General features: G+C 45.2%; 1 protein-coding gene across 6 annotated transcripts in view; it reads left to right on the forward strand.

Annotated features, from left to right (window-relative positions):
* The first annotated feature begins 289 nt into the window (after window positions 1-289).
* tnca (tenascin Ca) overlaps window positions 290-21,191 on the forward strand; it is a 52,894-nt gene continuing 31,992 nt past the window's right edge. For 2 of the 6 annotated variants that reach the window (XM_063210844.1, XM_063210845.1), the window contains exons 1-3: window positions 293-842; window positions 18,715-19,282; window positions 19,699-21,012. In XM_063210844.1, the coding sequence (XP_063066914.1) occupies window positions 18,808-19,282; window positions 19,699-21,012 (1,789 nt within the window). In that variant the 5' untranslated portion in view covers window positions 293-842; window positions 18,715-18,807. Of the gene's footprint in view, window positions 843-18,714; window positions 19,283-19,698; window positions 21,013-21,191 lie in introns of all 6 variants that reach the window. The other 4 variants (XM_063210847.1, XM_063210843.1, XM_063210848.1 and 1 more) reach the window with 4 other exon arrangements.

Below are 21,191 nucleotides of genomic sequence, written 5' to 3' on the forward strand. Positions count from 1 at the left end.
TCCATTCTCACTTCTATCTTCACACTAGCAGTCAGTCATTTTCTCACTTCTGCTCTCTCTCTCTCTCTCTCTCTCTCTCTCTCTCTCTCTCTCTCTCTCTCTCCCTCTCTCTCTCTCTCCCACACTCTTCTGCTCTCCTACACTGTACTCTCGGAGAGCGCAAACGGGAACATAGGCATCTCATTTCAAGACACAGCATCTGAGCTTCTGAGGGAGGAGGAGGAGGAGGAGGAAAAGAGTGAGTGTGTGTGAGAGTGTGAGTGAGAAAGACAGAGAGAGGAAAGAAGAAAGGAGGAAAAGAAAGTGATGATGATGAGAGAGGAAGAAGGCAAGGAGGGCTATATAAGGGCAGTCTCAAAACGTCAGGGTGTCTGACCAAAGGCTTCCCCCGTATTAAAAGGAGGGGAACATTCTTTTTCTCTCTCTTTGTCCCTCTCTCCTCCTCTCTCCCTCTTCTCCTCCCTCACCTCACTCACATCAAGCCTGTCAGAGGAGGGTCTAAAGGTGAAACTAAGCCCAGCAGGACCTGTGGAGTCAGAGGGAACTGGAGTCTTTGGCGAGCCAGAGGAGGACGCACACAAAAAGAGAAGGAAGGAAAGGGGGAGCTGAAGAAGAAAGACAAAGAAACACAGCACGACTGCAAAGCAAAGCAAAGCAAAGCAAGCCTCTCCTGGAGGGACCAGCCACCTTTTGCTCCTCACCTGTCCGCCTGGGCTCTGGGTTCACTGACTGAAACGGTGTGCCAGTTGGTCAGTTGGCTGCCTCAGCGCACACACGGGGCGACAACACGCACACACACACACCCGCACAGCAGTTTGGAGGCAGCTGGTACCCTGCCACAGGTAAGCTCAGGAGCCCTGATTTTGCATGCATGCACGCACACACGCCCGGCTACAAACAAAACGCCCACATGGTACCGAAAATAGTACTGTAAACTGGTGTTTACAATGCATGTAGTTGTTTTATTGTCCTGTTCACTGCCTGTGCTGTGTGTGATGATATTTATTACTGTAAATATGACATGCCGCTTTGGGGACTAATTTGTGGAGTTTCATACAGTTGTAGTCATTCTGACTTAATGAGGCAAATCAAACTCAGTGACATTATGTGGTGGCATTCTTTACGTACTTTATGAAGTCGTTATTCATCTCCTGCTCAGTTGCGTGATGTAGTGCTGCCTACTGCATTATGCAATGGCTTGCACTTGAATGACATGCTTTCCTGTTTAATGAGCTGGGGAACATCTGGTAGAGTCATTCATTACATACATCCAGACTTGACCTAAAATCCTAATTTACTGTCCCCAGTCTGGAGTGGAGGGGAAGAAGAGATGGGCGGTGTGTGTGTGTGTGTGTGAGAGAGAGAGAGAGAGAGAGAGAGAGAGAGAGAGAGAGAGAGAGAGAGAGAGAGAGAGAGAGAGAGAGAGAGAGAGAGAGAGAGAGAGAGAGAGAGAGAGAGAGAGAGAGAGAGAGAGCGAGGAAAGTGAAGGAGAAGTCCAAGGGGTTTACTGCGTGGTGAGTGGAGGGATTGCCTGCCCCCACAGACAGCAGGGGAGAGAGAGAGAGAAACAGAGAGAAACAGAAAGAAAGGGAGAGAGAGAGAGAGAGAGAGAGAGAGAGAGAGAGAGAGAGAGAGAGAGAGAGAGAGAGAGAGAGAGGCAGAGAGAGAGAGAGAAACAGAAAGAAAGGGGGGGAGAAAGTTCCCACTTTAACAGACCGTAAGTCAGCAGAAAACAGGACTTTTGTGAGAGGCAGCTGGTCAGTGTTAAGAGAAGCTTGAAATTCACAGCGAGTGGGGAAGGGCCAGTGAGAGTACTGTCTGCATGCACACCTGTGTGTGTGTGTGTGTGTGTGTGTGTGTGTGTGTGTGTGTGTGTGTGTGTGTGTGTGTGTGTGTGTGTGTGTGTGTGTGTGTGTGTGTGTGTGTGTGTGTGTGTGTGTGTGTGTGTGTGTGTGTGTGTGTGCACGTGCATGTGTCTGTGTTTGTATGTACACATCTGTCTGTGTTTGTGCCCTTCTATTGGTGGTTGCAATCAGTTTTTTTTACGCATTTGTAATGTGTGAACAAGAATACTCTGATACTTAACAGCGCACACACACATCAACCTTTATGTGAACATAAATAGCCATGATGAATACTCATGTACTGCACTGTATGCATTAGCCTGTACAGTAAGTGTGCCAATGCGTGTGCACGTAAGAGCCTACCCATTGGTGTCTGAGTGAGGTGAAAGTACTTTACACAGAGGCACATGTGGTTTTTGGTGAGGGGGGGATCGATCCCTCAGGCACCTGAGGATTGTGGTCTGTTTTGGGAGCCACACACCATTACACTTCCACCCCAATGTTGGTTTTATATTATGGTGTGGGCAGAAAGAGCGTCGGCCATGAGGGAGGGGAGAAGGGGTGCCCCGATCAAATGTGCTATGTCAGAGAGAGGCTGGAAAAAAGTAATCATGTTGTTTTCCCAAATCCTCACCTCGTGGCGTTTCATCAATCTGATTTAGTGTATCCAAACAGGACTGGAATTTCATCACGCTGTGAACTGACTGTCCAAAGCTATGATCTTCAATTTTTACTACATCGGGTCTGAAGTGCTTCTGGTTTCTTTTTGTGTCTTTTGGTGACACTTCTGTCTCTCTCCAGTGGGAAAGCGTAAAACTATATCAGGCAGCACTGCACCGGTGTATTTTTTATGACCCTTGAGTGGGCTTAACATGCTTTTTCGGGCTATTTTTTCCTTTCATTATTTATTTCTCAAATGTAGAGCTGCCCCATAACCCAAACAACACCTGTGCATAGGGAGAATTCAGTGGCTCACTAATCTAATGCGAGGGCAAAAATAAGCCTCAGAGGTTGTGACTAAAGTCATGGGCGTTTTTAGACAGGGGCCAGGGTGGGCCTGGGCCCCTGTAGGATTGGTCCTGGCCCCCCCTAGGGCCCCTGTGCCAGCCAATGATGTAAAAAAATAATATTGTCTAACAGGTTTGCAACGTACATTGACGGATTCCAAGTGCAACACACACAGGAAGGGACTAGGAGGGTCAGTTGTCCCAGGCACAGAGGGGGTATAGAATTGGGTCCTAGTGACATTACACATGTTGGGTAGGGGGTCCTTCGTCAATACTTTGCCCCCAGGCTCGGGTAAGGTGCTGCCACTGCCCCTGCACGCACTCGACCCGATTCGCTCCATGTTCCACCTGCTGCAAGCAGCGACCTGCAGACTTGTGAGCTACAACTACTTCATTTTTGGAGCTATCATCGCTGGACTTAAATGCATTTGTATAACATGCTGAAGTGAGGAAACAATTAATTTCCTAAAGTTTCTGTAGGTGAGGAATAAGCCGGTTTTAAGCGGAATGGTGGCATGCATTCGGTTTGGGCACTTAGGCTACTGTATGCTGAGTTAAAAGGCAATTCTATGTGGTGCTATTTTATTAATTATTAACAGTTCTCAGATTCATAACGGTATTTAATTGCCATCCCAACTGTGTGTGCTGCAGCACTGCTATTAAGGCTGCTTATTAGTTTTGTCATAGGCTAAAGTAGCCTAGCTTACAAATGCAATGGACAGACAACATACATTGCTACATTGCTGTTTGAAATGATTTGGGTGCAAAATAGGAGCAAAATGCATCGCCATATGACACAAACTACCGGACAAAATACCTTCTACGTTGGATTTGGCCTTTAATTCAAAGGAAATGTTCACACAATGGCAGTAAATCCGTTTGTTTTCCGTGTCTTCAGTCTGTTTCGTTTCTGTTCCCACTGTTCTGTCGCTATAGTCAAGCGCAAGCAACACGATGCCGGACTTAGGAACCAGTGTTGCCAGGTGTAGAACGTGAAATAAGCAACTAGTGTTGCCAGGTGTAAGAGAAATAAGCTGTTTTGGGCTGTCTTAGAAAAAAAGCCCAAAACAGCTGCCAGAGAAATTAGCAGCTGCTTATAATCATTTAACCCTTCTTCCTTGAAAGAATATACTACTGGGACTGACTGCCCCGTGGTGGAGATTTTAGGCTATTTTATGCAATGTTGCATTTTCTCTTATTTGAGACTTTGTTGGATAGAGAAATATAGACTGTAAATTATAAAAATATTATTGAAATGAAGAAGTGATAAAATAGAAATGGAGATTAATTTAAATTCATGATTTTATCTATTTTTTAAATTTAATTTCAGTCTTTTCGTTAGAAAGGTTTGGGGGAAAGTGCCACTTATATAAAAAAAATGTGCAGATATCAATTGTCATCAAGAAAACTGTGATACACATTTTTTTTTTCAAAACTGCACATCCCTAGTTTGTATGTTCTTGCCATTATATTTTTTTCCATAATAATAATAATTGGTATAGCACATTTCAAACAAGGCATGCAGCTCATTGTGATTTAACAGTTAGATTAAATATGACATTGGTAAGTTGGTTAACCCATTGATGCCAAATACTGTGTAGGTTATCATTGATCGTAGTGCCAAGAGCTGCATGATGTAGCTTTAGGCTCATGAAATTCAACATTTTTGTAAATGAAGAAAGTTTGTATGTTAGAGCTGAATGAATGGGTGATAATGCAAAATGAAGCAACTTTTAATTCAATTAATTACATGCTTAGTATGTGCTTCAGATAATGAAGCATGTGTTTTTGCAGGTATTTTAGGCAACACTGGGTTTAGAAAAAGGCCGATATTTTGGCAAAAGTAAGGTCGAAGAATATAAGGTACATGGGCCCCCCTCAAAACATGTGGGCCCCTGTCAGGCCCCTGTGGTAATATTGGGCTAAAAACGCCACTGACTTAAGTGTCAGTTTGTGTTACTTTGTTGCGCAGCAGCCTCTGCCTGTATGTGGGTGGACAGCATTTCTCCTTTGATTTTGGAATGGAAATGGGCAGCATGACAAATGGCCATGAGTTGGCTTGTGTGCATGCAGATACATGTAAGTAGGCCCACCGTATACTGAATGTGTGAGTCAGTATCTGTTCGTCTGTCGGTGACATTGTTTGTGACTACTGACAACATTTTTTTCTCTCTCTCTCTCCCACCTCTCTCTCTCTCTCTCTCTCTCTCTCTCTCTCTCTCCCACCTCTCTCTCTCTCTCTCTCTCTCTCTCTCTCCCCGTCTCTCTCTCTCTGTTTTATGGCATCTATGCTATGTGATTCGCTCTCTGTGACACAAAGTTTTGCCTTTCTCAATGCCCCGTATTCACATGTATATAACAACTTTGACTTCAAAGTTAAGAGACACAGTGGAGGGTATAAAGTTCAGAGTGAGAACTATAGCCAACTTAAGATGTTTCTTTCTGCTGAGCCAGAGCTGAGCTATCGAGTATTGCATTGTAGAATAAGGACTGTTCCTGATCATTGACGTGCATGCCATATAATCAATTTTGTTATAAAACTGGATATTTTTAAACGATGTAGACCAAATGATGATGCTATATTCTATTAGCTAATGATTCTTCATTGACAAGACTATCAGAATGTGTGATGAACTTTTAGAAGATGTATGTTGTGATATACAAAGAATAGGGTAAACGAGTTCATCGGAACCCTACTGTATTTTTTTATCTATTGTGACAACGATTTCTAAGAAGTGAAAGTCCATTCATTTCTCAGTCTTTTTTTTTGCTTTGGAAAATGGATCAAGACCAGAGAGTCTAACATCATTCTCTCTTTTTTTCCAAAAAGGAGAGAAAATAGCATTTTGTGGTCGACTAATTTAATGATCCCACTCTTGGTAAGCACTTGCAGAGGTTGCATGGTATCCTTTCCTGGAAGCATTACTTATGCCAGCACCAAGACAAACCAAGCCTTGTGTTTCCGTGACATTTTATCACATTTATTGCTCACTCGATGACTTGGCAATGGCACTGCCAACCAACCGGCGCAATATCGGACGTTTGTTCCCCACTGCCATGGGTAACACAATGATGCCGCTACTTTGGCCAACCCTTCAGTGCTTGCCTTGGATGTACTGTAGAACTTACTGAGTCTAACTGACTTAAAGCAGTGTGCAGTATTTGTGGATCTATGTCACCATGTACTGGCTTTGATAGTGAGGCTTTTGGCCCTTGTAAATCTCCACTGAGCGTCTAGACACCGGTGCACAGCATGTGCGTGAGGAGGGCTCTGGGATGCAGATGGGACGTTGCAGTGCTCTCAGATTCCAACCACAAATTATTTTCTTTCATTACATCATTTCTGAGGGTGTGAATCATATCCGTTGTTTTGTCATGCATGAAATATAGGCTACCATAGGTTAGTGCCTGCCTTATGGACGTCATCAGATTTAAGGCTTTGGGAGGAAATCTTTAGCCTCGCGAGCCATCCTACGTACTTCCGCCAAAGGATTGGCTCCACTACTGTAGTCTGGCCGTGCTTCTCTGTGGAGTGCTTGCAGCAGTAGAATTTTGATTGCAACGCCCCCCCAGAAAACAGCCAATAATCGAATACGCCCCCCACGTGGGGACGAAAGGGGGAGAACGCTCGTGACAATGACGTACACATCTGCGCCAGAGCCATTGGTCTGCGCTATGTTGTTGTTGAGTAACTGCCAGCGATTGGGTGAGAGGTGTCCAATAATTTCAAACTATAACTGAGTGCAAACTTCCTGCTTTCTACAATCGCTTCAGAGCAAACAAATGCCAGACCATAAATACGAAATGAAATGGTAGTATTATGGGATGGTCAGGACCAGGCTAGGAAATCTTAGTGTTGTTGTTAAAGTATGCACTCCAGACTTACTATCGAGGAATATTCTCTGGGAATGTCCATAACTTAACAGTTGTACTACTGAATTGCCTATTGTATCCGTGCTTTTATGTGCATGCATGCAGAACAAATATCCCATAATAATCTCAACAGCTCCTCTTTCACAGTTGCGAAGCTAATATGTGGAGAGCGAAATGAAACTTGATACATCTGTTATTCTTTGTATATGACTGTAGTCATAGCAACTACCAGATGCCTTCAAACAAAATAATGATTGAGGCAGCAGAAACACACAGTCTTAGCTTAAATAAATAAACTTTTAAAAAAAACTGTGGCTTGAAAGTAGCATTTCAATATTGTATAACTTGAGTCTGCCTGCACAGTCTTGCGTTCAGTTCAGTATAGGGCTGTTACAGTGGCAGCTTCAGTGGAAGGTGTAAAAATGCATGTGCGATGTGTGTCCCAGTGGCGCTATATAAAACATCTCCGCCACCTCAGTTAACCGTTTCCATTAGTGAGATTGATTGCAGCATCCTGGCTCATCCTCAGGTTTTCCAGGAAAAAAAGACAAATGGCCAGAAAAATTGGATTAGTTGTTTATGGAAACACAAGTCTTAGAAAGAAATGGGGGAAAAAACAAAACACAGAAATACGCGAGCAAGCAGATGTAGGGACCTACCAAGTTTGGTTGGAAGGATGAGCTGGGCTGTGTTTTTATAAGCAGAAACGCCTGGGCTGTTGTCTCACTGCCAGTGATGGGCAACATGGATTCATTAGTTTTACAAGCCAGTGCCACATTTTCAAATGACCTGGCTTTACCTGTCCAACTCAACCAGGTGATTGCCCTAGTTGACTCTTACACAGCCAATCATCTGGTAGAATAGACAAAGCCAGGTAATTTGGAATATGTGACACTGGATTGTAAATGAATGAATCCAGGTTGCCCATCACCACTGCCAAGCGGGCTATGGCTGTGTCGATGCCTGATGCCCACCAGTCAGGTGGTTTCCCCCCCTTCTGAAGCTTTGGGCTTTGCTTTGGCAGAGGGTCGGAGACAGCAGAATGTCTACAGCTAATGAAAAGCAGTTGCTTGATTGGTCTTATTATCCAATGCAGTAGAGGCCATTTGAACCACAACAACAACAGTTTGGTCCCACCCACAATCCTTTGCTATCTCAACTAAGCAAATAGAGACTCATTTTTAAGTTTTAGTCTTGCCAGGCTGATGAAAAACTGACCGACACCTTTTTACTCTTCTTCTGGGTTCCTGGAAGAGGCCTGGGCTGTTGCCGTCTTAGTGCTACGAGGGCTACCGCGGCACTGATGATGACGGATAAACAGAAACATGGCTGGCGCCTGAGCTGGCTTGACTGGAAATGTGTCGACCGCAGTGGAGCTGTTCCAGGATCAGCTGCTGTCTGTCTGCTGTGACACATCATAATATTTTACTACTGGATGTCAGTTCCATGACGTATTTCCGTTTTTCAAAAATCTGGTTATAAATAATATGAATAGCTATGACATGAGGACAAGGAAAGTTTCCCATGAAGTAAATCACGACAATGAGTCATGTAATTTTACGGTGAATGGCAGAATGGCCAGCTTTGTTTTTCTGCCTTACAAAAGGTGCATACCTTCATTTCACAGTTCTAACGTTGAACCTACTGCCTTAACACAGTTAGGAACACCACTGTCTGGTCCATCTTTGAAGGGCCTGTGTTGGACTTTGTGCCTATCCAAGTCCAACATGCCAAGAGGATATACTGTGCTAGATTTGGTCTGGCCTTTCTTGGCAATATTAGCTGGGTGGCTGGTGTGCGTAGTGGTCAGCACTTCAGCACACCATACAAGGCCAGCTTAGACTGAATGGCTACATTTCCTTCCCTGTCAAAGATGAACAGCAGAATTACACTGAAAGTAACTGTCTGAGGGAATGTGAATGACATACTCAATATGTTTTATTCATCTTATTTATTACCCATGCATGTGTGTTTCCTGACTTAGAGTCCCTTGTGTTATATCTGGGATAAAGTTACCAGCATGTGTGGGAAATACAGCATGTCGGACTTGTTGATGTGAATTCCTGTTAACACTTAACAGCATTCTGGGATTCTGCTGATGAAACTTCCCTGATTGTGTGTGTCTCAGCAGACCAGTCAGGTGTGTGCACGCACGCACGCACGTGTGTGTGTGTGTGTGTGTGTGTGTGTGTGTGTGTGTGTGTGTGTGTGTGTGTGTGTGTGTGTGTGTGTGTGTGTGTGTGTCTCTGGTGTGTGTCTCTGGTGTGTGTGTGCGTACGTACGTGTGTGTGTGCGTGTGCATGCATGTGCCAGGGACTTGCTTAAAACACCAAAGTTCTAGTGGCCCCCGTGATGGGTGGGAGGCTGGTAATAATGTTATGACTGTGTTTTTGGTCCATGTCAGGGCTTCTTTATCCTTGCACAATGAGAGCAGCTACTTGCTTCTCATTTTGCCCGGAAAAGTTGCACGTAAACCAAGGAGTATAAAAAGTGTCTTGACATGGTGGTAATTTGGCTGGCCGGCATTGCAAAATGTCTGAAGCCACTGGCGTTCAAGGGGCTCATCCCCCCGTCTGGACGTGTGACACACTCGCAAGTCTTTTTTTACGCCTTCGCCCCGTGGCCCAGCAAAACCAGATGGTCAGCGATCATGGCCAACATTCCTCTTCCTCCTCTCCCCTTTTCCATGTGGGAAAAAGTTCCCTGCCAGCACACGGGGAAGGAGGGTAATAAAGATACAACAATTCTGGATAAGAGCTCTAAGGAAACACACAGGTATTCCTCTCAAGGATTTGTCTCAAATTGTCCCCCTCCTGCTGCAAGTGCCAAATGTGAGATGAGATATACTGTAATGTCCTTGACCAACCTCACACTGGATTTGATACTGGACTGCAGTCGTGTGAGTCAGAGATGTCCCCAGCGACTTCACTTCCCACTGCCCTCAGACGTTTTAGTGTCCGAGTAATGTGGGATTTTACACTCAGTGTGACTCCCCCAGACAAAATGAGGGGAATTCGGGAAATTCCTCCCGCAACTGAAATAGATAGTGCGTCAAAGTGGAAGGCCGTCCAGAGTCCAAGGCCGTGGATTTAAATCACCTTGTGAGGCCTTGTGCTAAGGTCGCATTTAAATAAAACATGCTGAAGGTAATGAAAAGGGCTCACCTTATTAGCCTACAATGATTTTGAGTTATATGTCTCGCATGATATTCCCCAGCAAACCACCAGACCTCTGTTTTGTGTTACCTAGCTACCTATGGCGTGCGGTTTGGCACAATCATAATAAAAACACAGGCAGCGCTGTCATAGCTTAGACAAATGGTGAGGAAAGTTATTTCTTTAGTGTATTTACAGAGTCTCACCTCCACAAGGCAACATGCCCCCTGACTATAATCAAGTGCTTTATTCAAGCTTATGGATAGAGGTCCAAACGGCTGCAGTACAGACCTGCAGACATAAATCAGAAGACAACTACAGGCCTCCCCCATACCTCCCTAAAAGAGGAATGAGCCTCCAGGCTCCCTCCAGTGTCCTCCTCCTGCAAGAGAACCAGTTGCATTAGGTCATTAGACTCATTTGGCCAAGGACGGCTCATAAAGACATCACCCACCTCTCAGGACACCTTTATGTTACCTCTTGCCAGATGTGTTTGGAAAGTCTTGTGAAACTCAAGCCCTACGTGCTCTACATGCTACCACCACCACCATAGTGAGGTTTTCCCCCCATTCTGTTCACAACTAAGAGGGAAGAATCGATGGGAGAGCCAGGATGAGAGCAGACCAGGAATACAGACAAGGTAAACAAAGGTAGATCAAGACGGCAATATTCTCTTTGGTCTTTGGCCGTTTCATTTTTTTTGCTGCCACAGATCTCCAAGTCATTATCTCTCCCATGTTGCGCTGCCTATAACGCTACCTCACAGCCAGCATTCTTTTTTGTTATCCTAGGACTTGCAAAGACATTGACCTCCCCGATCAATCCCCATTCCCCCACTGCTATCCACACCCCCCTCCCTCGAGCAATCCGTACATTGCTGGGTTGAGATGTGTAGGTCAGACTTGTAAAAACTTCAGCCTTCCCCCTCATAAAAAGCACCCATGACTCTGTCAGTAGTTTGGAAAAAACGAAGACGACCCACAGGAATATCGTCAGGGACTGAACTCAGGTCAGCTTACTGCTGGCATCCCTCTCATCAGTTTTACTATAAAGTCCAGCCCTCACTGTCAGCATCTCCCATACCTTCCCCTCCCCCACCAGGTTCCTGTCATGAGCTGATGAACCAACCTTTCAGCACAGTTTAGATCACTTCATCGGGTGTGTCAACGTGAGCACAAAGATGGAGGTTGGAGGGAGTTTCCTTCGGGTTCGTCTCCTGCCGAGAGCCTAAAGCAGCATGATCTGTCTGAGGCCCAGGCATACCCTAAAAGGGGGGATGGAAAAAAGTAGGAAATAGATAGTCATGGGACAGCAGATGTTGTAGAAAAAAAAGTTGTTGGATGTAAAACCACTGTTAATGCTTGGCTTTGTAGTTTGATTGGCAGGTAAGATGTGTTAAAGCCTATCATCAGCTAACATCAAAGTTCTTGTTACCTGGATTCCGATAATAAAACTGTACTTATTAGGCATTACGAGGCCTTTTTCCATTAATTGTTTCTGGCAAGCTGCAAAAGACTCAACCTTAACTGCAAGTCTTATGATCAGCAGATTCTGAGCAATTACATTGTGAAGATGAAGGCCCTTTTCATTTTCTTTTATGTCATCGTAACACTGCTTAATGTGATAGGATACGTTTAGACAAGTGTGGTATACAACTCTGACACTACAAAGCCTTATAAACGGACCTACATGGAGCCAGCACTCTGTCAAGAGTCAGAAGTCTGTGAGGTTTCTGGCTTCGCTTTCTGTAATGTGGAATACATGTGGCGAGGTAAGGAACTGAGAACTGTGACACCAGCACAGGCCATTAATTGTCCTTATGGTCCTGTATATGATCCCATAAAACATTAATCAAAAACGCTCAGCCTCACCAAAAACCACAAGCTTGTGTGGAATTTTGAAATATGCCATATGAACCATTAATTCCATTTTAAGCTGTCCAAATGTGGCCCCAGTCAGGTCACCAGAGCGTTGTAAAGTCGATGGCCACTGCGAGTACAAAGCTCTTTTTTAATTTAGACCTTTTTTCCCCCTGAAGATGGGTAAATGTGCCTGGCCATGTTTCATGAATCGCCACAAGACCGTGAAGTGCCCCAGACAAAGATACTACAAACCCCAACTCCGGTGAAGTTGGGACGTTTGGTAAACAGTGAATAAAATCAAAATGCTATCATTTTCAAAACATTCAATCTATTCATTAGATGGAGAATAGTGAAAAGACAACATATTAAGTGTTAAAGCCGAGAAAAAATATTGTTTTGGGGGACATATGTACTCATTTCTAATTTGATAAATGCAACACGTCTCAAATAAGTTGGGACGGGGATCAGTGAAATTTAGTAAACATCCAAATAAGATAAAACAACAAAGAAGAACATTTCAAAATGAATTGTACTGACGGACAATATAGGTGTCCAGGTATAAGATCATCACAGAGAGGCTGAGTCACTCAGAATTAAAGATGCAAAGGGAATAATTACCATAGTTATTACATACATTTTTGAATTCCTTTTGATTTACCACGATTGAGTGTATATAAGACATATTTTTGTTATTAAAATCATTGCATAGGTTCATGACATCATGAAATATATATTGGCTGTAGTCTCACTCTAGCACTCCAGGAATTAGAGCTATTGAAAATTGACCATATTAAGAATGCTTAATGCGTGCAAATGATACAGGGGTGTAACATTCTCCTAAGCACTTGAGCTCACTTGAAATAGACCCAGAAGACATGGGAAACTGCCCTTTGCTTACAGAAGTCAGCAGAAGTTTTAGAAGTCCATTCTTTTTGACAATAATAGAGCATTGCACATCCTGTGCTACAGTGAAAATGGACCATCCAACTTGTGTTAGTGCTAACTTTTAAAGTCAGCCTCCATGATGGCATGTGGGTGCAGTAGTGCATTGGTTAAGATGTTCTCACTCATCTGTAGAGTTAAATCCAGTGCTGAATGGTATAAATGGGTTTTAAACAGCATGAAAAGCCACTCATGCATTATATTTTGAAGGGAGATATTTGATTACTGCCACATAGTAAGGTCAAATTGCATTCTCTACTATGTTTTAACAGTTTGGCTCCATCATAAGGACCAGCAGGTGATAAAATGGTGGGCTTTTGGTCAAGACCTGTCACACTGTAAGCACTACAGAAAGGAAAACATTGCAAAACATGACAAGGAATACATCCACCATTTAAGCTGGTGAAATCATGTCCAAGATAGGAATTAACACTGTTTTTTTTATATAAAATCATCTCATCGGTTAATGTATTTAACTGTTAAGTGTTGTCTTTTGTTCTGTTTTTAGTCTTCCTCGACATTTGCTGCCATTTATTGTCCCCGTCCCAACTCTTTTGAGACGTGTTGGATTTATCAAATTAGAAATGAGTACATATGTCCCCCAAAACAATATTTTTTCTCGGTTTTACACTTAATATGTTGTCTTTTCACTATTCTCCATCTAATGAATAGATTGAATGTTTTGAAAATGATAGCATTTTGATTTTATTCACTGTTTACCAAACGTCCCAACTTCACCGGAGTTGGGGTTTGTAATAGGCCAGAACATAGAGGCCTTGTGTGTGTGCTTGACAGACTGTGTCACCCCTGAGGCTTACACAGTCAACTGTGCTGTGTTGATTCAACCTTTAGAGAGTGGAATTGAACACTCTTCTAGTTGGTCCCCCTCACTAAGTGTTGAACTAACACTGCAAAATGTGCTGTTTATGCGGCAGACTATTTATCCTCTCCTCACACCTCACTCTCATCCATCTCCTCCTCCTCGCCCGATCAGTCATGGTGATAGAGAACAATAGATACAGTTGAAGACAATGCAGCTCGCCAACTGGACTGAAAGACAGTAACGACAGGAATGTCGATGAAAGGACATCCAGTGGGCGCATCGGAAAATTCTCAAGTACATTAACACGTGTTCTTTTAAACACATGCTCCAAAGCACAATACCCAGACAGGAAAGGGGTGACACTTTTCAAGATCACATTTGCAGGTTCCTCTGCAGTAGACAGTTCTGCATAGCTTTTACCCCTGTGAAAACTGATGCCTGCCTCGGCCTGGAATGAATATCCGTCAACAAAGTAAATTTTCCTCCTGATATCTGTCTCTGTGAAAAGAAGAATTGCTCTGCTCTCTCAATATTTCCCTTCTGTTTCATTCTCTCTGTTTGTTTCTCCGTCTGATGTCGTGTTGCTATCACAAACAAATGGAAACATCAGGACAGATGGACAGAGCGCCTGAGAGGAGGTTTGGTTTTGGGCGACCAAGCCCAGAAGGCAATGTGTTTACTTTCAAGTGGTGGATAAAATGGAAAAAGCAGGGAAATAAATTAAAAATGCACTGGGACAGCATGCTGTCCAACACGATTACGTAAGCGCTCTAAGAGGAGTGTGTGGAGAGCTGTCAAGAGTGGCCTCCAATGCCTTTGAGTGAGCCTGTGTGGGCTGATCCATGGGTCACTGTGGCCTGCTGTGTTCCAACTCCTCAAATAAGGTTGCTTTGTATGTTTACTGCATATTTTATCATTGCATCATGTCGAAGGATTGGACAATGCAATTACCGGCACATTAATTAGCCAGACAGTATAACTCCTTAGTGTTAAGTGGTGCTCTCTCTCTCTCTCTCTCTCTCTCTCTCTCTCTCTCTCTCTCTCTCTCTCTCTCTCTCTCTCTCTCTCTCTCTCTCTCTCTCTCTCTCTCCTTCCATCTCTCTCCTTCCATCTCTCTCTCTCAGCCAGTGGTGTATTCCCTTCTCTGTGTGAATCCATCTTGTGGGTTTTGTGTGTGGTTAACAATTCATGACCTGAGGCTGTTGTGGAGAGCCCGGTGCAGGCTGATGAGCTATACTAAGACGCATCACCACACCACAGTTTAGCTATGCTCTAGCTTCTGTCTCTGAACTTCAGTCCAATCTCCTTTTCTGCTCAGATGTGTCCCGTCAGAAATAGACTGATGTGGCTGTCATCTTGATCATGAGTGAGAATTGCACGTCTTGTCACTTACTTCAGTCCTCCGGCACAAAATCAATGGACTCTTTTATCGCCCAACACCTGAGTGCATTGCAGTATGCAGGTGTGCGTGTTCCTCTGTGTGTGTATGTGCGCATGTGCGCGTGTGTGTGTGTGTGTGTGTGTGTGTGTGTGTGTGTGTGTGTGTGTGTGTGTGTGTGTGTGTGTGTGTGTGTGTGTGTGTGTGTGTGTGTGTGTGTGTGTGTGTGTGTGTGTGTGTGTGTGTGTGTGTGTGTGTGTGTGTGTGTGTGTGTGTGTGTGTGTGCATCCGTGTGTTTCCAATACACGCATCAATGTGTGTGGGAGAGGCTGAGGCGTACCTGGCAGAGGAAGAGCGCATGTCCATCACTGTAATGATCAGTTGAGGGGAAGGTGATTCGGCAGGGCTAATTACAGACGCGGTCGCGGGGGAGCTCATTACAGGGTCTGCAGACGTGCAGAAGCCTTCAGGCGCGGCGCGGGTCACTCCCAGGGTGCACTGCAACACGCGGAAGCTATCCCATCCCCACGGGCCCAACACTCCATCCTGAGTCACGTTGAAAATGTCCAGCTCAACTCTTAATTAACCTACTTCTTGTCCATTGGCATTTCAAGTCCCCACGGGATCTCTGCTAGATCTCCTTGCATTAGCATCAGGAGGTGTTGGCGTGCCTTTTTTGTTCTTGAGTGAAAAACCACAATGCTGTCTGTTGTTAACGTTCTGGAGTTCACTCTGTGCTAACTTGAGAATGGAACAAGTTCTCAACAGGTCAGGCACCATCCACCAGACCTGTGCAGATTTTTCTGCACAGTATCAACATGTGGAAGAGATCAACATTTCCGCTCTTGGACTCCTTTTTTTCAAAAGACATTTCGTCTTTCCTGGACAGTAGTTTACACTCTGTGACTGCTTTAAGCACCGGGGACCATGCTTAGGGGGGTCACTATAAAGTAACCAAGTGGAAACAAAAGGTGCTGCCAGCGTGGCCTTCCAACACGTGGCCGTTGCTCACAGCTGTCTCAAGAGGTATTTGAGATGTATTTGGATAGGTTTCGAGCGAGAGGAACAATAACAAAAAGGGATACAAAAAAAAAATTGGGAGTGCACTGAAGAAAATCAGACTCCTATTCGAGTCCAGCCTATGTGCAGCCTGTGTTCTCTGGGCTGATGTCGAAACCACTTGTGTTGTGTCGATATTAGCTATCAGTCAAGCTTAGCTACTACTGTACCAAGCCATACCACACTACATTACAGTAGCAGCCCTAAGGGTTAGCGTTAGGGTTTGGGGTCGAGTTATGTTAGAAGAAGCCTATTGGTAGCTCATCTCGACAGAACATCTCAGCAGACAACTGGGTCAGAGCCCCAGCTCCGTCTGCTTTCCCACGACAGCGAGGAGGAAGAGCTAGCCACTGGGCATGACCCCGCTTTCCACAAATTATAGATTACTGATCTCCAACATGTGACGTCACCCCCAGTAAAGAGGCAGTGGTTGGTGGTGGGAGAGTCACCACTTATTGCTAATATTCCCACACAAAGGCTGTCTTGTGAAGCCTTTTTTTCTGAGGGGAGAGAGAGGAGGTACTGCCAGAAAGAGAGAGTACGACTCTGCAAGCCAGGCAAAATGTAATAAATGGCCACACAGACCTTTTCTCTTAAATGACCAGGGATATATCAAGCTGTTGAGACAGAAAGCTTGCCTTTTGAATCCACAAATTGCTGTTGATTAATTTACTGCGGTAACAATTTTGAATAAAACAATAGCCAAAGAAGCAAATTGAGCTGTAGAACTGAGTGCTCTTGCTCAGACATTAAAGTGCCAAATCATATCGTCTTTAAACACATAATCACAAGCGGATTAAGCAAAGAAGTGTTAACGGGCATGCGATTAAAGTGCCAACCTGTATTATTTCCACACTGATGTTTTACTGGCTTTGCTATTAACTTGGAGGTCAACCTCACTAGACGTCTCTTGTCTTTTGTAGTTACAAAGGCAAGTGGTAAAAGCTGTTGAGGTCAGAGGTGTGGGGGAAGCCTGACCTGCGGCTTTTTATTACAGATGTCATTATGGCTTTGACTGCCTGCAGCTTTTTCAACTCATGTTTATTAATGCCCTTCTTCACTCTTGCTGACCTGCAATGCCTTCCACTGCCTACTACTCCTGCAGACTCCTGAGCATGAGCTCAGCTCCCAATACCACTGATGATTTACAGATGCCACAGCTTATAATTAGCAGTGAATTTAAACAAACAAGAGGGAAAGGATTTTACACTTATATTAGACTTCAGCTGAGAGATTTTATTGACAGTAATACGTGTGAATATTATTACTAGTATGTCTGTCAGATGTCTGGATTGCCATTTATGTGTAAACCGACAGCCAACCACCAACATGTGTGCAGCAAATGCTGGACACTTTGTAGTGGCCCACTGGATCTGGGAATGAATATAAGAATGTGATGTCACCTCCTTAATGTCTCCCCTTCAAAGTTAAAACCAGTGGTTTGGAGAACGTGTCCCTCTCTTCCATGATTATAAAGGCCATCGGCGGGTCTCTCTGCGCCCATGGGAGAGAGAATAGTTATTACAGCAGTTGATTGTAAGGCAGTGGAGTCCAGGAATTAGTGTGGACAAAAAGGTGAAGTTCATAGTTCATGCAGCATCTGTAGTCTTTCATTAGACCAATGTAAACTGTACTTAGAACTCGGAGACAGCTGAGGGACAGGCGTAAGTAGTAAAAGTATTTGTGGACTTTCTTTTACCTGAGAGAGAGAGAGAGAGAGAGAGAGAGAGAGAGAGAGAGAGAGAGAGAGAGAGAGAGAGACAGACAGAGACAGACAGACAGACAGACAGACAGACAGACAGACAGACAGACAGACAGAGTGTGTGTTATGTGTGTGTGGCCATACCGTAAAAGAGAGAAAAGACAAGGGAGAGAGAAAGCACAAGCACACTGCACTTTCTGCACTAAACCCAACATACACACACTGACACACACACACACACACACACACACACACACACACACACACACACACAGACACACGAACACACACACAAGACGCACACCGCACCTTCTACCTGCACTAAACACATACACACACACACACACACACACACACACACACACACACACACACACACACACACACACACACACACACACACACACACACACACACACACACACACACTGCTGCTGGTGTACTTGACAGACCTTTTTATATTTATTTCTTCAAAATGCTACTATTACCATATCAGAACGCTATAAAGGACTTTTTTTTAGGAAAAGCACAAAAACACAACAAATACCTCTTAATGTATGTCCTCTACAAGTCTTCTGTTGTCCAGTCTTGCACTTTAAATGTCTGTATGAGCACTGTCTATGTCCATACTGTCTTAAGTCCATGTATAAGTACTGTCTATGTCTATACTGTCTATGTCCTTACCTTAATTAGTCTATGTCTGTATGGGAAAGCAAGAAATGTAATTTCAAATTCTTTGTATGACCAGTGCATGTAAAGAAATTGACAATAAAACCTACTTGACTTGAAAGTGAATGTTTGTAGTGAATGTTTTTGTCTGGTGATTTTCATGATATTGCACATTGCTCAAAGGATAACTTTTTCCTTGAAAGGAACTTTAAGAAAACAAAATAAACTATTAGTCAACAGAGGATCGAAGCACAAAATTGAGTTGTGCCAAAGAACACAGGAAGCTCTTAAAACAGCAGAGCCACACTAAAACGTTTCATATGCCACAAGCTTGACACAGACATCTGCACTTTGGTTTGTTGTTCTTGGTCAATGTTTTGTTCCTTTTTTCCATTTCCAGACATCTTGTCCGAGTCTCACTGGATTTGCTTCTAAATCCACATCGGCAGAGAGAATCTAAACAACTTCTGGCAAAATTGGACTTTGAATAACGATGGGGACCAGCCGCCTCCTTGTAGGTGGTTTACTAATAGCTGTCCTGTTGACTCTCAATGATGCTGGCCTGGTCAAGAAAATTCTCAGACATCGGCGAGAAACCCTGACAAGTCCTGGCGGCGCCAACATCACCCTGCCCAACCCTCACCAGCCGGTCGTCTTCAACCATGTCTACAACATCAAAGTCCCTGCCGGCTCTCTGTGCTCCGTGGATCTGGATTCTCCCGGGAGCACGGATCTGGAGCAGAAGGATGCCCCGGACGGATCACGCATCACGGAACACACGCTGGACGGCGAGAACCAGATCGTCTTCACCCACCGCATCAACATCCCCAAGCAGGCCTGTGGCTGTGCTGACGGGATGCCGGAGCTGAAGAACCTGCTGAGCCGTCTGGAGATGCTGGAGGGAGAGGTGTCCACCCTCAGGGAGCAGTGCACCAGCGGGAGTGGATGCTGTGGAGCCCAGGCTACAGGTATGAGGAAACACACAGGGCTAGATTAAGGAATGAAGAGCCCCTGGGCAAAGTATAGTATTTTTGCCTATGCATATTTGGTAGGGGTTGGGTGGTGCCTTTAAAAGAAGGGGATTATGATGTGGTGGGTGGGATTAATTGGCCCTTGGGCCTAGTGGTCCCCAGGGCTTAGTAGGCCTGTTCATTAATCCAAAACACTTCAATCTGATCACTGATTTGTGACAGGTTTGAAACTAAAGCTGGTTGCATAATAGATTTCTGAATAATATACCCTATACAGTACCCTGGCAATATTGCCTGCTGTACCTCTAAAATGTCCCTAAAGAGCTGCATGAAGTTTATGAGATTTTGCATATATTCTACCAATGTCAGTTTTTCAATTCTGCGAAATATAATAATATTATTCCCTCCATTAGGTACTGTTGGTGTGACACCCTATTGCAGCGGCCGTGGCAACTTCAGCTCTGATATCTGTGGCTGCATTTGTAACCCTGGCTGGAGGGGAACCAACTGCTCCGAATCTGACTGCCCAGACAACTGCTCAGACCAGGGTCGCTGTGTCGACGGAAAGTGCCTGTGCTTCGAGGGCTACAGTGGCCTTAACTGCAGCATTGAGGTCTGCCGTGTGGACTGCGGAAAGTATGGCACCTGCATCGATGGTGTCTGTGTCTGCATTGAGTACTACGGCGGTGAGGACTGCTCTGAGTCCGACTGCCTGAACAACTGCCTCGGCCGCGGGAAGTGCGTTGATGGTGACTGTGTCTGTGAGGAGCCCTGGACCGGCTTCGACTGCTCAGAGCTCATCTGCCCCAACGACTGCTACGACCGAGGGCGCTGCAACAACGGCACGTGCCAGTGCGATCCGGGCTTCACCGGCGAGGACTGTGGCCAGCAGACCTGCCCCAACGACTGCATGGGCCGGGGCTTCTGTGTGGATGGCAAGTGCGTGTGTAGTGCCGGCTACACCGGGGAGGACTGCTCATCGCTCACCTGCCTGAACGACTGCAGTGACCGTGGCCATTGCTTCAATGGTGTCTGCATTTGTGACACAGGCTACCAGGGTGAAGACTGTAGTCAGCTGGCCTGCCTCAACAACTGCAACGACAGAGGCCAGTGCATCAACGGAAAGTGTGTATGTGTTGCCGGCTTCCAGGGTGAAGACTGCTCCGAGCTCTCCTGTCCCAACAACTGCCGAAACCGAGGCCGCTGCGTCAACGGACAGTGTGTGTGCGATGAAGGCTTTGCCGGGGAAGACTGCAACGTCAAGACCTGTCCGTCTGACTGCCACGGGCGGGGAGACTGTGTAGATGGAAAATGTGTGTGCCATGCCGGCTTTACCGGCGAGGACTGCAGCGAGCTGAGCTGCCCCAACAACTGCCAGAATCGCGGCCGCTGTGTGTCTGGGCAGTGTGTGTGCGATGAGGGCTTCACAGGCGAAGACTGCAGCTTGAGAGCCTGCCCCAACGACTGTCTGGGCCGGGGCTATTGCGATGACGGACGCTGCATCTGCCAGGAAGGCTTTGCCGGAGACGACTGCTCCGCGCTAACCTGCCCTGCCAACTGCAACAACAGGGGCCGCTGCGTCAATGGCATGTGCCAGTGCGAGACTGGATTTGAGGGAGACGACTGCGGGCAGCGCAGCTGTCTGAACAACTGCCACGGCCTTGGCCGCTGCATGGACGGCCAGTGTGTGTGTGACGAAGGCTACATCGGAGAGGATTGCTCATTGGGTAAGTTCCCATGAGAACAAAGAGGCGAGGGCTAGGCTGTAAATGTTGCCGTGTTAATTCAACACTTAGAGTAACTAGACGAGTGTTGAATTTTACTCTCCACATGTTCAATTATTTTTTTAAAAGATGGTTCAGAGTGTAAGCACGCATGAGAACTAGAGGGCTGAGTGTTGGTGATG

The sequence above is a fragment of the Engraulis encrasicolus genome, chromosome 11 (genome assembly GCF_034702125.1).
Source record: "Engraulis encrasicolus isolate BLACKSEA-1 chromosome 11, IST_EnEncr_1.0, whole genome shotgun sequence".
Classification (NCBI taxonomy): Eukaryota; Metazoa; Chordata; class Actinopteri; order Clupeiformes; family Engraulidae; genus Engraulis; species Engraulis encrasicolus.